The sequence below is a fragment of the Synchiropus splendidus genome, chromosome 6 (genome assembly GCF_027744825.2).
Source record: "Synchiropus splendidus isolate RoL2022-P1 chromosome 6, RoL_Sspl_1.0, whole genome shotgun sequence".
Lineage (NCBI taxonomy): Eukaryota > Metazoa > Chordata > Actinopteri > Syngnathiformes > Callionymidae > Synchiropus > Synchiropus splendidus.
This window is the reverse complement of record NC_071339.1, coordinates 2,223,552-2,239,098: the sequence shown is the minus strand read 5'-3', so window position 1 is coordinate 2,239,098 and position 15,547 is coordinate 2,223,552. Positions and strand designations below refer to the sequence as shown.

General features: G+C 42.3%; 1 protein-coding gene across 1 annotated transcript; it reads left to right on the top strand.

The window, feature by feature from the left end:
- Positions 1-574: 574 nt before the first annotated feature.
- rad18 (RAD18 E3 ubiquitin protein ligase) lies at positions 575-15,341 on the top strand. Its single transcript, XM_053867959.1, has 14 exons — positions 575-722; positions 1,162-1,240; positions 1,368-1,429; positions 1,583-1,653; positions 6,781-7,142; positions 7,587-7,686; positions 8,754-8,941; positions 9,500-9,570; positions 9,731-9,791; positions 11,377-11,508; positions 11,578-11,701; positions 12,047-12,088; positions 12,345-12,362; positions 14,964-15,341. The coding sequence occupies exons 1-14, from the start codon at positions 672-674 to the stop codon at positions 15,061-15,063; spliced, it is 1,461 nt and encodes a 486-aa protein (XP_053723934.1). The 5' UTR covers positions 575-671; the 3' UTR covers positions 15,064-15,341.
- The last annotated feature ends 206 nt before the right edge of the window (positions 15,342-15,547 follow it).

Below are 15,547 nucleotides of genomic sequence, written 5' to 3'. Positions count from 1 at the left end.
GTCTTTTCACGCTTTCTTCCCTTCAAGATCCGTGTCACGTTTGCAGCATCATTATTTCAAACGATTCAAACGTGAAGTCACATCCTAATCTAATCTAAGCAACAAACTAACTAGTCATTTTAATAAGGTAATAAGTGTATATATATCTCAAATGTCAAGCAAAAACTGCTGTCAAAATATGAACTAATGAACGTCACATGGACGTTGCTTCTATGGCTCTACGGCTACAAAAGTTTCTGGGAATCAAACCGTTGTGGTGTACATTAAGGGGTGTGTTCTCTCACCCAGATGGTTTATGGGTATGGGGCGTGGTGATGTATATATTGACTGTGAGGGGAGGGGAGTGAGTTCTGTTCTGGAGTAAATAAAGTTGTTGGAAGTTTGCCGTCTCATCGCCTGCTCTTGCTTTTGCCACACCGTATTATTATTATTATTATTATTATTAATAAGCGTTTATAGCTCCGTACGTTTCTTCTGTTTTGGGTGAAAATCAAATCGATTGGTGAAGCGCGATTTTCTTACGCACGGACGTAAGTCATGTGACACACGCCAGAAACGCGCAGCGAGCGGAAGTGGTCATATGACGTCAGCCCGTCATGAAGCTGCGCGGGAGCTGTTACACAAGTTTTCTGAACTGAACGCGCTTGATTTGTTTGATCTCTTAGGGAAACATGCCTCCTGAGATCGAAGCGGACTTACCACCGACCCTCGCGTGTCTGAAGGTAATATATCTCGCTTATTTTTACCTTTAGTCAATGTTATGGTGCTGCGGTGGATTGTTAGCATCTGGTTGCTAACAACAACAGCTAACTGTCATCTTTTGTCCTACATACTAAACCATATATCGTCGACACTCTTTATTTTATTACAGTTAAAGCGTGTCAGCCAGTCACTGTTTCACCTGGTGCTCGATATGAAGCTAATAGCGTCGGTAGTTCGACGGTGTAGCGACCTTCCTTCTCCGAGTCCTGTATTATCATGTATTATACAGAGAACATGCAGCAGATCTGTCCGTGTCTCTATACTATATATGACGTAACGTTGTTATCTGTTTGTGACATTTTAAATGAATGTTCTCAAACCACGTCTGACTACTCGTTAGCTGAAGTAGTTGAACTGTAAACTGATGGATGACTGTTTTTTTTTTCTCCTCCTCTGCAGCCCATCGATTCTATGCTGCGATGCCCAATTTGCTTTGAATTCTTCAACATCGCAATGATCACCAAGTGCTCACACAACTGTAAGTGATGCCACATGACATTTTTGACTCACTTTTCTTTTGTGACATGGACTGTTCATTTAAGATGAGCCACTCCCAAGTGATTTTTTTTTTTTCAACTAAAGCTTGCTTTTAATCTCTTTTGTAGTTTGTTCTCTCTGCATCAGGAGGTTTCTGTCCTACAAATTACAATGTCCAGTTTGCAATACAGTAAGTACAATTGACTAGTATTTTTGATTCAGACTGTGCTAAAAGTATGTGATAAAACTTCATCACACATCAAACGTTATTGGTGTATTTGAAGTCTTCTGCTGTGTAAAAATATAATCAACTACTTCACCATCATCTGCTTTGTTTTCTTAGTCGGCAAATGAACAAGACTTAAGGAACAACCGCCTGCTGGACGACCTCGTCGCACAGTTTCAAGCTGCACGGTAACCTCTACATTAGAGCTGAACGATATGTTGCTATCGTGTCTATATCGCGACATGAAAAATTCAAAACATTCACAACATTAACATCACAAAAACAACAATATCAAATCTTCTTCCACTCGAACGTTACTGCAGCGCCAGCCCTTCGTGCGCAGATAAGGCCAGCCAACCACAAACCTCCTTTCAAATTTGCTGTTGATTTACAGCTGAAATCAGCCAATAACAACCAACTTGGAGGGAGTGCAGCAAGTGAGACAGACACTCGCACACACAGAGCGGAGAGTATGAACATGAGTGCGGTGCCTACTGTCGGTGTGGAGTCTGCACGTTGAACTGATTTAATGGCCAAAAAAAGTCCTACTGCATAATATGGAGATTTTTTTTTTTTTATTTGAAAATGAAGTCACAGAGTAGAGCGAGGTGTTGTGCAGGTCGCGCTTCGCAAAAATGGCGGTGAAGCGAAACAGTGCGACAAACTAGTTCCATTGCCTGTTACAATTCCACCACCCCGTTTATGAAGAATGTAATGAGAGAAATTGCGGCCATGCAGGAGAAGGTTTGTGGTCAAGTTAGAGGAACATCAGCTTCTTTCCAAGTTTCGCTGTTGGCCAATTTTGATCGCTCCAACTGTGACCGCTCTGACACTCAGCCGATCTTGGCTGTCCTATATCGTCTCGATCAATCAAGGTATCAGGTGAGCAATATTGACATGTGGAATTTTGTCCATATCAAATGAAACGGGATGTATGGAATCATGTAGCAGAGAAAAAAATCCCTTGGCCTTCTCAATGAGCTTCATGGTGCAGTCACCTGTTGGAAAACCATTCACGAAGCTCATTGCTAGAAAGCTGTGCAAAGCGAGTGCAAAGCAGTAATCCAAGTAAAAGGGTTGGCTATTTTGAAACTTAAAAAAAAAACATCTTTTCAGTAATCTCATACTTTTTGTTCGTGGCATAGTTTCAGGTGTTCATCCGTAGCTTGTCATTTGTTTCCGTGCTTCACTTGTAGCAAAACCCAGTAATCAAAGTGTAGGCAGCCATGCTCTGTGAAATGAATTATTTTCAGGGAATCTGTTGTAGATTCTTATCTTCAGCTGAGGGCAGTCTTTACTGTAAGCAACGCGACCCACGTCTAAAGCTATTACATAGAAAATACATGGGTTGTTAAAATTTGATTTGTCCCAGCAGAGAGTGTGTCGTATGTCCTGAAATTCCACTGTTACGGAAAATTGTTGAGTCTTCAAATGAAATATATTAAGTTATATACCATGTCTGGAACAAGCTGTCGTGATGCTGCGTATCATTTCCAAAACACAGTCACACGGCCATTGTTATAAATGTAGCGTTCTATGAGTTAGTTCAATGCCTTTTTTTGGAGATTCTTTTCAGCAAATTTCCCACTTTTAGTGACGGTCCGCTCTCTCAATTGACCTTTCGTCCCTCAGGATATTAACAGACTTGTTGCCGTTTTCTGGAGGCACATGGACAGGGGGGTGCAGATGATTCACTTTTAACCATCAAATTCTCATGAGCCCAAACATTGTCAAATGTCACATCATCAAAGAAAGCATGAATAATGGTGAATATGGTAAAGATAATGGTGAATATAAAGGTTCATCAAGTGTAGTTCTGTCTTCAGACTGAAGTGAAATGCATTGGAAAACACAGGAAGACACGGTCCAGTGACCGTAATGCATGTGCAGCAGCCTTGGAACAAACCCTTTTTATAGCTTTGAATGGTCTCTTGGCATTGACAGTAACCGTTAATCAGATTTGTTTTGTTAATGAGTTTCACTGCCAAACTGCTGTGCTTTGTTTGGAGGCCATTGGGGCTCTCAAAGCCTGAAGCCACGAGAAAAGGCAGTGTTCATATCAGTGCACCTCAACTGAAAAATGGCCAGCATAATTTCACTGTCAAGCATTACCTCACATTACCTTCTCACTGAGCACAGCCCGGGAAAGGTAATGTGCATCTTCCAGGTTGTCTGGTTCCATCCCTGTCTCTTAGACAGAACTATTCAAGAGCTGGACAAAGACTTGTAGTCATCTATAAGCAAATCCCTCTGATGAATTTTTGTAGACTTCTGTAATGTTGTGGGAACCTGGGTTGACAGCATGTTGTGCTGGAAGTGTGTGTTGTCTCTCTGTTTAAGTATCCATTTTGCTCACAAATGTTTTACTCCATTCTGATGCTTTTGTGTTATCTTTATAGATGCACAAGTACCGCGTACATATCTAGTCTGATATCAGTGCTGCTCACGAGCACCTCCAAACAACGTGTCCTCATGCCCAACTTACCCATCGATTTTGTTTGTTATTAAGTCTGTCAAACCCTTCTGATAACCATCTGTGGGAAAACGGTTGAAGCACTTTCCTCTGTTTTTTTAATTTCCTGTTGTCCAAGACCAGTTCAGAGAACCTGATGTTGATAACTGAGTCCTCTTCAAATTTAGCTCGGGAACTGTCAGCATGAGTCCTGCAAAAACATCTTTCCACTTTAAGCCCTGTTGAAAACAGGTCTTTGTTATAGTGAATAAGTGAAAGTAATATTAATGGAAACTACGTCTTAGATGTATCATGTTGTCAACATGAGTCATTGTTTGCAGTGTAATGAGTTGGCAACATATAATCACACTGCCTTCCGAGCGGTAGGTTTGATGTTGACTGTAAAGATGCAGTTACAGAGGTGTAAAGTAGAGTGGTAGCTAAGAAAAGGTGAAATTCTTACCAACAGACTATCGAAGAAAATCCTTCTCCCGCCATTGAGAATAAATTGGATAGAGAAACAGAAAACATCTCCATAAACAAATGGCTTAACAGAGGAGAGCCAGTTCCTCGCCAACAAAACTCAGCGGTCCATTTGCACCTCAGGGACAAACAGCACTTTTTGCCAAGGAGGAGTTAAAGAAGTCATCTTTGTTTAAGTTGAAAATTCCTCCCTAAACAGGGGAGGAGGGTTGAGGCACTGTTTTTCAGCCTCAAACAACACTGTCTTGTCTTGTACGTCCTCCCTAGCTTTCCGTTATTCACACCTGTGTATTTATCACATCGAATTACTTCCCCACCATCCCGACCGTGTACAGCCTGCCCATTCATTTTGTGGAAACACAGCCCTTGTTACCGTCATAGACCCGCACGGGCTCCGGCTGTTGTCATTAACCACACCTGCACTGTGTACCTGTTACTCATAAATTACATTGCTCATTACTGTCTTCACCTTTATGAGTCTGGGCTTCTCTGTAGCTCACTGGAACTGATGAAGCCTTCTCCACACAAACCGTTTTCTTGGACTAACACCTGGTCCGGTCGCCATGTTCAAGTCTTTGGTCGCCCCTGACCCAGTGAAAACACTATAAAATACAATTACCGTCATCTCTCCTATACATGTAACACAAAGCAGCGTGGAGCACTTTTCAGAATCAGAATCAGCTTTATTGCCAAGGTCAATGAGGATCCCACCAAGTAACTGGCAAATCTCAATCGTGACATTAATGGTTACTGAGTGAGAGTTGGTTTTATCAGACCGATCCGTGCGTCTGTCCGTGCGTTTGTGTTATCCAATGTGGCCTTTTGACTTGGATTGACTCCAGCGGCAGACGTGTTGCACAAGAGACATTAAAACATTTGTTTTGTTTTGTTATACATCATTATTTTAAATAAAATTATTATTTTAATGTAATTATTATATTACAATGTATTGATCATGTGTCGTGCGTCATGTCACATGGTATCATCTCACACCGTTGCATGGTGAGGTGCGATGTGATTCCCACCCCAGCTTGGTGTTATCTGTTGCTTCTGTGGGTTCTTTTCCATCAAATTGCTGCCGACTGATAGGTCCTGTTTTGAGTAAAAAGAAAGTCAATGCTGTGGCAATTGAAATTCAATTAGGACATGTAATTACCATTGATCGTGTCAGGCATGTTTTACGTTTTAGGCCTGTTTGTGCTTGCTGAGGCTTTTAAAGACTGTTCCTCACTTAGTGCAAATGCTTCACACTTTCTTTTCCCACTCCAGGAAACACTTGGTCCATTAATTATAAATAGCTCGAGTCCGCTTCCTGCTCCTGAATAATAAATTGTCTGTGTGTGTGTGCGCGCGTGTATTCACTTCTACTCCCTGATCTCCTTCCAGCCGAGGTTCAGTCAGACAAAAACATATTGACATGTGGTGTTTTAGTTTGTCAGATATGGGAAGATTGAGTGATGAGATAAACACTGTGAATCACAGTACTTAACATACTTTGGCAAACTTGCATTACGTGGTTGACCTTTACAATGATTCTAGTTTTCCATTGTTTACCAAATTGCCGTTCTAATGGTCTTGTGTTTGGTCTCAATCATCCCGGGTTAGCAACTGACAGAAGCCATGTGCAGTGGTATAAAGAAGGGCCTAATGATACATGGGCCAACAGTAACATTTGCTCAGATGAGGCAAATGGTGCACAAAGTTCAACCAACGTCTGTAAACGCGAGAGCCGTTTGTGTAATAGGACTCTGTCTGGAGCATCCCAGAGTAACATTTAGAGAGGTTCATTCAAAATATTTAGCTATGTAAATGCCGCTGTTGGCTTAGTTTTGGTTCTCACAAAAGATGGTTACATTTAGGAAAAGTGAACTGAGCAAAATGTCAAAGATGGAGGTGCAGGATTTCATTCTAACCACTTTATGCCCAGCTCACTGCCTATGTTTTTCCTGGGACTGTATGCTATTTGTTCAGGTGATAATTATTATTCAATCCTTGTCCGTGAGGAAGCACAAATCTTTTCTAAAGTGAACATTGAGCCCAAATATACGGTTTTAAATATGGAAAGTGGTGAATTGCACAGCTCATTGGTTCCATTTTATTGCCGTGTAATGGCCCTGCTGCAATTTGTTTGTTTTCCACACCAGTCAGACTGCAGACCAAGTGTCTCCCTACACGGAAAAGGACAAGTGTTGGAGCTGCCATTGCTGTTTATTTCTTTTAACTAAGCCTTCCTCAGTCACTCGCAAAATGAGTCTGTTACTTTAAAGTCAGCTTGCTTTGAGCATGTAATCCATGCATTTATATTGAAGTGCTGGTTGCTTGTGTACATGTGTTGAGTGAAGTTGCACATTCTCATCATGCTCTTCCTTTGGCCCATCAGGCAGCAACTGTCAAAAGCAAACTTGGAGTCCCCTCCGATATCGCCCAAGACTCCTTCCTCGTTTGTCAAGTGCAAAACTCCGAGAAACAAAGTCCAGAAGTGTAACAGCCCGGCTTTGAGTCAGTTTTTCCAGAAGAGAGTAAAAGCATCACCAGTTAAAGTGACAGGAGAAAGGAATTCAGATCACAGATCCGGTCCTCGAGATGAGCCGGTCCAAGTGAAGAAGGAACCAGATGAAGAAGAGCAATCGTCGAGTGGGGCTGTGTCAGTGAAACAGGAAAAGGTGCCGCTGTTCAACAGCACTCTGGAAGAACTGGTGCCCACCTCCACACCATGTAGCGACACCAAGCTGATCATTAAAGGTAAGACTTGTTCAGTGGACCCACTAACTTGTCATGCAGCGGTGCTACATGTCAACCTCCACATTTGATTGAACTCTTTTTCTACAGGCTGTGCAGATATAAGAAGCACTTAAAGGAATGCAGAAATTGCACTCGCTGAGTGGCTCTGCTTGTCAGAGAATCGAGGGCTTCAAATTAGGTTCAAGATCATTCAGGATAACTCCGAGTCACACGGCACTCAAGTACTAGAATGGTGATAATGCACCACTTAAGGATAATAAGCCAAAGCTTGAGATGGCAAGCTCCTGTCGAAGATGGCTGTTCCTCCGATTACGTGTTATATTTAAGTCATGGATTTATGAAATCACAGTTTTAGCACCACTATTGCTGGCAAGCCTTTTCTGTTTATCTGGCATCTTTTGCTTCCAAGTTGACATGCTGTAAAATATCCTTCTTTTTCTCCAGTGGAGTGCCCTGTGTGCTCGGTGAGCGTGTCGTCGCGCTTTATCAACAAGCATCTAGATGTTTGTCTCGCCAGTGGGGAGAAGAAGGAGAGCCTGAGGAGGTAACACTTGAAGATTGTAGATCATGAATGTTTGCTTTTGATGTGTGTCAGTACGAGATGATGCTTAATTGGTGTATTGGATATTTGCTGCCATAGCTGTAGCTTTTCCCTGTGTGTCTGAAGAAGCATAGGTGTGCTGTACTTGTGTAATGTCAGTCTTTGGTGATGAGTTTCTGTGCTGCCTGTCCCAGTTTTGTCAAATTGAAAGAAGGAACAGAGGGACAGTGACACTCAATGCAGTCATAGTGCCCTTGGAAATGAGCAAGGGCGGTGTAAGAGCTTTTATCCAATGCTAAACCAAATGTGAATTGATTCAGATCTATATTTACTATGCAGAGCAAGAGGAAGTAGTGCTTTTGAAGCGAAGCGTGGCTGGTTTTTAACTTGTGCTGTTGCATTTGAAGGTTAAACACAATCTGACCAACGTGGTAGAAGCATTTTTAGGAGAAACCCACCAACTCGGTGAACGCTCAGTGAACCACCTCAATGCTACAAAAAAAAAAGAATATCAATCTCTGAACTATGAATCTCCATCCCCACTTCAGAAGATTATTATAATTATTATGATTTTTATTGTGTTATCTGCAAAGAGTGAGGAGGATGTTAAGTAGTCCCGGGGCTGCACCCTAGTTTACCACAATAGAAGCTGGGTATAAAATCCCCAAACAAAGGGTGTGCAGGACAAACAAGCTTCATGTTTGTCTCTGTCACTTCTCCCTTCTGATTACCTCCCACTCAGGCCACTTGATTTGCTGTTAATTATTCTGGGTGTTCGTCAGACAGCAGAGAGCAGAATCTGGAGCAGACCTTCGTGTCACTTTGATGAATGAGGGAGGGTGTATGCTGTGGCTCTGTTGTCTTCTGGCTCACCAGCCTGCATGGGAATTGATTCTTCTGCGTCTGAACTAAATAAAATGGCACATTTTCTTCAAGCACAGCAGCATAATGCTCACAAATGTGCGTCTGTTTTAAATGGATATGTCTTTTATTTGATGTGTTTTTGCAGCAATTCCACTATGTTGTTTAATGTGTGCTGCATTGCCATATTAACCAATGTCTTGTTGCAGCTCTTTGGGAAAAAGCCGACAGCCGATGGGGAAGCTGGTCTACACCCTGCTTTCTACGTCTGAGCTGAAAAGGAAACTGAGGCAGTGCCATCTCTCAGTGCAGGGGTCCAGAGACCAGATGATCAAAAAGCACAAGGAGTTTGTGCATTTTTACAATGCAGAGTGTGACGCCCTTAATCCCAAATCAGGTAGGAAACACAAAATGCTGCTTCAATCGCAGCAATTAAAATGCATGGCTCCTTTGCTCTGTGATTCCTCCCCATCGTTCACAGTGAAAATTGGACATATTTTATTTTCATCTGTTCAATGCAATTGTGAAAGCAAAACCAGAGCTGACCGAGGCTGGCCTGCTCCTTTGTAGGTACTGATCTCTAATGAAGTTGCGGCTGCACTTATATCCTCTTTGGTTCAGCTGTTCTCCTTCAAGCCAGCCGTAGTTTCTGAAATACTGAATTGATTGAAGGCCCCCAGAGAGCTCCCACAGAGTTGTTCAACTTTCACATACCGTGAAATTCTCCTGTGTGACTTGTTTTACATGGTCCTTAATATCATTTGCTGTACGGCTCAGCGTGTTTTGCTGTACTTAAATGTGAAGTGTTAAACTGTTGTTTAGAAGTTTGACAGTCATTGCCACGGCTGCTTTTCAAACCACCAGGCAGTCTCGAGTTGCTCCCCTGGTGCTAAATGCCAAGGCGCTGACAGCCAAAATGCCAGTCTCTGCAAGTAATTGTCTTTTCCGTCTGCAGCTGAAGAAATCGCCAAAGAGATTGAAGCCAGTGAGAAGATCCGAACCCGACTGCAAGGGAAAACCAAACCTGTGAGTGCTTCTGCGAAGAGCTGGAAGACGAACATTTAATTATACTGTTGACCTTGAGTCGGCGGCCAATTAAGAGAGTCAAGGCAGCCGAGGCCAGCTTTATTATCGTTGTCATGTTTCCCTTCATCTATTCATCAAAGGTGTTTTCAACCTGTTGCAGGTGCTAAAACCCTCGAAGAAGCAGTCTGAGAGGGAGATTGAAGAATGGCATTCAAACTATAGTAAGTCAACCTATTTTAATTCATCTCTTTTTAAAAATAATTTAGCGCTATTTATAATCCTTTTTTTTACTGAAATACAAGCAATGATTATGTGTGTACATTTATTTAGTGAAAGTTGATGTCCTTTTTAATAGCATCAATGTTCACTTTAGTGGGTTGAATTCTATTGATAAAGGTACTTGGGTATCTTTTACGTTGCTGGCTTTTGGGGGCCATCAGGTTCATTTTACTTGACAAATGAAATGAAATGAATTGAATTGAATTCTACTTCTTTCTTTAGTTGTGGGTGTTCTTTAGTTTGAATGCTACATAGTGTATTCCTGATGGCTCTATGCCTTTCCATCTTGCTGGCTCTGTTCACAGGTGGACTCTCGCATTTTGTTTTTCATGCCACTGGAAATGGTTCCCATGAGATGCATTCACTTCTGTCTTCAGAAGGACAGCTGGTCAATAAGCAGACAATGCTCTTAGTCTGAAGGGAAATATCTGCAAACATTTTTGACATTTTTTAAAAACAGCATGATGTATGTAGGTTTTTGTGCATCACCAATGTATTTTACTTTTCCCCAAGGGCTTCCTGGATTAATGCAAAGCCATCTTTCTTACTTTATTATGTGCAAATTATTATGAACGAAAATATGGAAAGATAGTTGCATTACTTTTGGTTCTTTTGGAAATGTTCTCCTGGTGATTGGGTGGTGAATGGATCAGCCTGTCAGGTGGTTTGGCGTCAAGACTGCAGGTCACCTGGACAACTTCCTCCTGAGGTTATCCAGGTGCACCCTTCTGGCCAGAGGTCAGTCAGAGTCAGGATTTCTGAAGAATACAAGTCTGTCCAGATCTGCAACAATAGTGCTGCTCTTTGTGCTCCAGGGATTTGTGCTACAGTGTAGCAATGGTAAATCCTGTTGCTGTTAAAAGTCTTAAATGCTCAAAAGTGTTAAGTCAAAACTGCCTTATTGTTTTATGTGTGAGATTACCAGACTGGAGCCGAGTGAATGTCAAACAATTACTGGATTTGTTGGTCCGTGTTCGACTCCGGATTCAAAGTCCTAATGGGATCAATGGTCACTTGATGTTATCACTATTGTGACACATCTGGAATTTTGTTGTAGTGAAGCAGAATTAATAAGTTGTGACGGGTTACTCAGAAGAAAAAAAAACTTGTGAGTCACCCAAGGTTGTGGCTTCTAAAAATAGCTCCAGCACTGTGATAATCTCTTGATTTATCGGCGCAGGATGTCTATGAGTCACACTGCCAGCATGTTGAATGAGCAGACGGTGGGGATAGCAGCACTATGAGAATAGTCTGGGCGCCTCATGGACCCACTCCACGCCCCGAATAGGTGGACAGTGTTTGTTGTGCTGAATGCAGTTGGTTCACTGCGGTGAGGGACTCGCCGTCACATAGAAGTGCTTACTTATGTTGGTGATAGTCTGAGTCGACTTTATAGACTGTGTAAATGGCCAATTACTTTGTGTAATTACAATCTCCACACTGATGGTGCAATGGTGTGTGCAGCAGCTCTGCCTGTGGTGCACACATTTTCTCAATTCTTCTGACTCTCCCTCAATGTTTCCTCAGGGAAGCAGCACAGCAGCGACTTTTCCCGACTTATTGCACAAGTTCGTGGACGGCTAGATTCCGCCAAGCAGACTGTCATCAAACAGGAAGTCATAGAGGGAAGAGATGATGTTCCTGAGGCACAATCAGCAGGTAGTGCAGAACTGTGAAGACCCCTCATGTGCTCCAGCCAGAGGAATCAGGCATCCTTCTCTCTCTTAGACGTTTCCGAGTCGATAGGTTGGCCACCTGTGGAGATGGAAGATGAAGAAGTTAATGTTGTGCCGTCTGCTTCAGGGAACGATTTGCCTGCCAGCCCTGCAAGTAGTGACATTTCTATTAGCAGGTGAGATCCACATAAGAGTCATGTCATGTCGTTCAAAGTGTTTTTGTTGGACGGATTTTCTCTGCCTGTGTGCTCTTCTGTGCATCCGTCATGATGCTGTGTCTGTATTACCTGCCTAAAATGGTTTTGCAGCTAAGTGACGTTCTTCATTTTATAGGTGGATTTCTCCCTGTAGTTCATCTGTGGTTGTTTAATAAGAAACCTTTGTAATAGTTGAAAAGGTCCTTCCTGAGTTTTGACTCTGAGATGGTTGCGTATACTCAGAAGTTTTAGCGCAGCCCTGTTCGTTTATATTTCTCTTATCTTGATGTAATTCCTCTGACCGTCTGTGTTTTCTCTCTGCAGCTCGATATCTGATATTTTTGGCCCAGACCCTTCAATACATAGGTATGTTTTCATTTGCATGCATGCTATCACAATCCATTTCAATTATGACGTGGTTTGACTCATAAACACCTCATCCACATCAATCCTAATGCTTGACACTAGCTCTGCTGCTCTGTACATGAAAAGAGTTTAAGTCCTCTGATCCGGAGGGGAATGTTGCCTTTGACTTACACACTCAATATATCTTATCTTATGTCCATTCTAACCTTATTTCATCCTTCTGTTTTTTTGTTCATTTGTTTTTCCATTAACAAAGGACACATGTTCCCTTCTGGTAAGTCTGGTAGGGGGTTGCATGCTATCCCTGAGGATGCTTTCTGAATGTCATCCCTGTGCTTTTCCTGACCATTAGGGGAGATTTAACTGCGGCTAGTAAACATCACTGAAACACAAAGAGCAGATGAGCTTTCCAGGTCTGTGTGCATTTAAGCGAGCTCCTGAGATACTCTTTAATTTGCTGAAAGAAAAACCCTGCTTCTACATTCTATACCACCTTTCCTTACTTCTTTATTGAAATGAAAAATGAAACAGGTTTTTAAGGATTGTTTTTCCCATTTCTTTGGGAAACCAATCCTTAAAAATCTTTGTGTGTTTATGTCTATACACACACCACGGAGCAGTATAGATCCATAAAAAAATAGAAGGCATTTCATGGTATTCAGGATTGTTTGCCTTAAAGAAAGTGCTTTCTTGTGAATCTGCCAAACCCTCATGAGCTTCCATAAAATGCAACTCAACAAATCAGATATACATGGTGGATTTACTTAAGTCTGGGCTACTAGGTTTGGACCATGTTGCAGAAGCCACTTCAAGCATAAGGCAGTAAAATGGCAGTGAAAGTTCTCTCTTAGCTCATGTCTGTAAACGTGTCACTGAAGAATAGGTCATGTTTCACTTCCATAGGATTTTAGAATGTTATTTGTGGCGTGTAGTAGCCAATGTCTGCTACTCAGTATGAAACCTGTACGCAGCATTTGAAAGCAGAAAAGTCATATGACAGAAGAATCACTGAACGTGTCTGCGGCTGGCTCCAGTGCTGTCAGAAAATATTTCACTCGCTGCACGTGGACGTCTGACCCAAATTCTTGCACTGGAATTTTGTTTTTCCATGCATTCTCTGTAGAGAGACATGGGACCTTGTCGCTTGCTGGAGGGCGATCTTCATCTTTGCCATAATTAGCTGTGTGGAGCCATCGTGTTGAACCTTTATGGATTCCATATGTGAGTTGCAAACGACAGGCCCCTGTTGTTTCCCAGATGAGGTATCGGGCCACTCTGCGGAGGAGCGTGGAGCGCCGTTTATGCCAGGTCATCCACTGATGCTGGTGAAACTAAACCCCACTTTAGGAGCCCTTTGTGCCTCCGTGAAGATGCGTAATTGGCTATTGGATTGTTGTCATAATGCTGCAAATGCGCTGCATAGGCAACTTGAGTTTGATTCCCCGTCAGGACTTCATGAGTTTTATTGACGGAATTGTGTGCTGCATTTTTATAAACTTGTGAAATGAGCTCCCTGGCTAAGCTAGCTGGTCTTTTGCGATGTGTTTATCAGATGGTGACAAATCCTCATATTATTCATTGGAATGCAAATGTATATCAGGCTCTGTGATCGACGACGTCCCCTGAAGATCTCCACTCTGCGCTGGTTTCACTGCAGAGCACATATTACCTCATTTTCCAGCAGAAGTTGCAGGATGTTGCGCCTTGCTGGGATCGTTTCCCCACCAAAGCTGCTCGACTTCTTCTAATCTTACTTCACTTGAACCGTTTCTGTCTGCTTTTTTCGCAGATGATGCGGTTTGCTTCGGTCAATGCACCAATCGTTGCAATCCAAATATGTTTGATTTGAAAGCCAGTGCTTTTTACTGAGGTGCTGGATCATGTGTTTTCATGTGCAGGGCCTGTCGTGTTTAAATGATTTGCTCCTCTTTACCAGTTATGTGGCCCGTATCCACTCATAAATTCAGTGTATCTATGAATGAATCTAGAAGTTATACATAGTTTATCAGAACCCTTGAATTAAGTCGACAGTATAGAAGGATACAAACTGAAGCCGTCAATGGGCTGTTGTGTTCAGGTGTTCTTCACTGGCCTTTAGTTCCATAAGTGTGAGTGGTTCCCTGCTGTTGTCATCGTTTTCCTTACAAGATCGCAGAGGCAGTACTGTTGGCATGAAGTGCCATTCAGGTAAGTCGTCATAAGCTAATGTCTCAGAATCAATCTGCTGAAGAAGAAAAAAACAGCAATGAACACATATCATGTGAGAGTCTAGAGAGGGCCAGTGTTGCTCCACTGTCTTCAAACTGTGGCGGATGGTGGTGTGTTGAGGTGAGACATTTACATGTTGTTTTCAATAACACACAGTCGGAGCAGAGCCTGTTGTGCAAGATAAAGTGCCACCATTTCCCGTCGCCCCACCATCATCATCACAATATGCATTCATTAGATGGAGGCTGCCGACTTGTTTTCCCTGTTCTCTGTTGAATTCCACCACCATTTTGTTAATAGTTGTAATTGGTTCCGGTGCTGCCGGCTAATGGTCTGTTACAGTTTTGATTTGCCACATGTGCTGAGAGTATTGGCTGGGAATGTGCTGCTGTGTGTATTAATAATGTGGCTGATGCGTCAGGCGTGTGCCGCTGCTTCCAATCGCTACTGAGAAATCTGTGTTCCTCCGATGGTGACGCTTTGTGGAAGTAAACTTTAGAGATTTCCATTTACGCTTGAATATTTGGAAATGACTCACACATACTTAGGTCATGTGTCAGTTTACAGTCTGATACATAAGCAAGTCGTCTCATCCTGCTGACGTCATTTATGAAGCATTTCACAACTGACAAATGACTAATAGGTGCCTTTTGAACATGTCCTTTAGTGCCACTGACCAGACCGCCGGCCAAAAGCGAGCTTTCAACTCCGGAGGGGCCGAAGCAACGCCGTCTTCTGTCCGTGGGAAGCGCAGTCGTAAAACGTAAAGACGGATGGAGGCTGTTGGTGGAGAGAACATTCTGTATATTGCATCCAGGTGTCATTTTGATATGCATTCATGTTAGTTATGCAGGATTTATGTCCATGTATATCAAGCTGTTTTTGAGTTTTAGCCACCTTTCACTATTAGAGCCAAGCACGTCATGCAGCAACCCTCACACGGCAGTTCATCGTTTCTTTGCTTTTGTCCTTTTAATCCTAGATGGAGATGACATGAGTCCTCGCTTGTTGAACGCATTTGTTATTAAAACTTCCAAGCTGCTTATATACATTCATTTTGTGTTTTTTTTTTCCCCCACAGTATCATTGACCTGCTTTAATGGTACCAATATTGTTTTTTTTTAGCATTTAATGTATAGTTGATAGCAATTAGCTCAAGAAGACAGCAGGTGGCAGCAGCCATGAGGAGGAATAAAACAAAATAACTCCAGGGAATAAAAAGAAAATGTTAGTTTACTGTCACATATGCAG

Excerpts from the sequence above, each read along its gene's own strand:
- rad18 (XM_053867959.1), top strand. The coding sequence starts at position 672 with ATGCCTCCTGAGATCGAAGCGGACTTACCACCGACCCTCGCGTGTCTG. Across the intron at positions 723-1,161 it reads CGACCCTCGCGTGTCTGAAG|CCCATCGATTCTATGCTGCG; the intron begins GTAATATATCTC and ends CCTCCTCTGCAG. Across the intron at positions 7,143-7,586 it reads CACCAAGCTGATCATTAAAG|TGGAGTGCCCTGTGTGCTCG; the intron begins GTAAGACTTGTT and ends CTTTTTCTCCAG.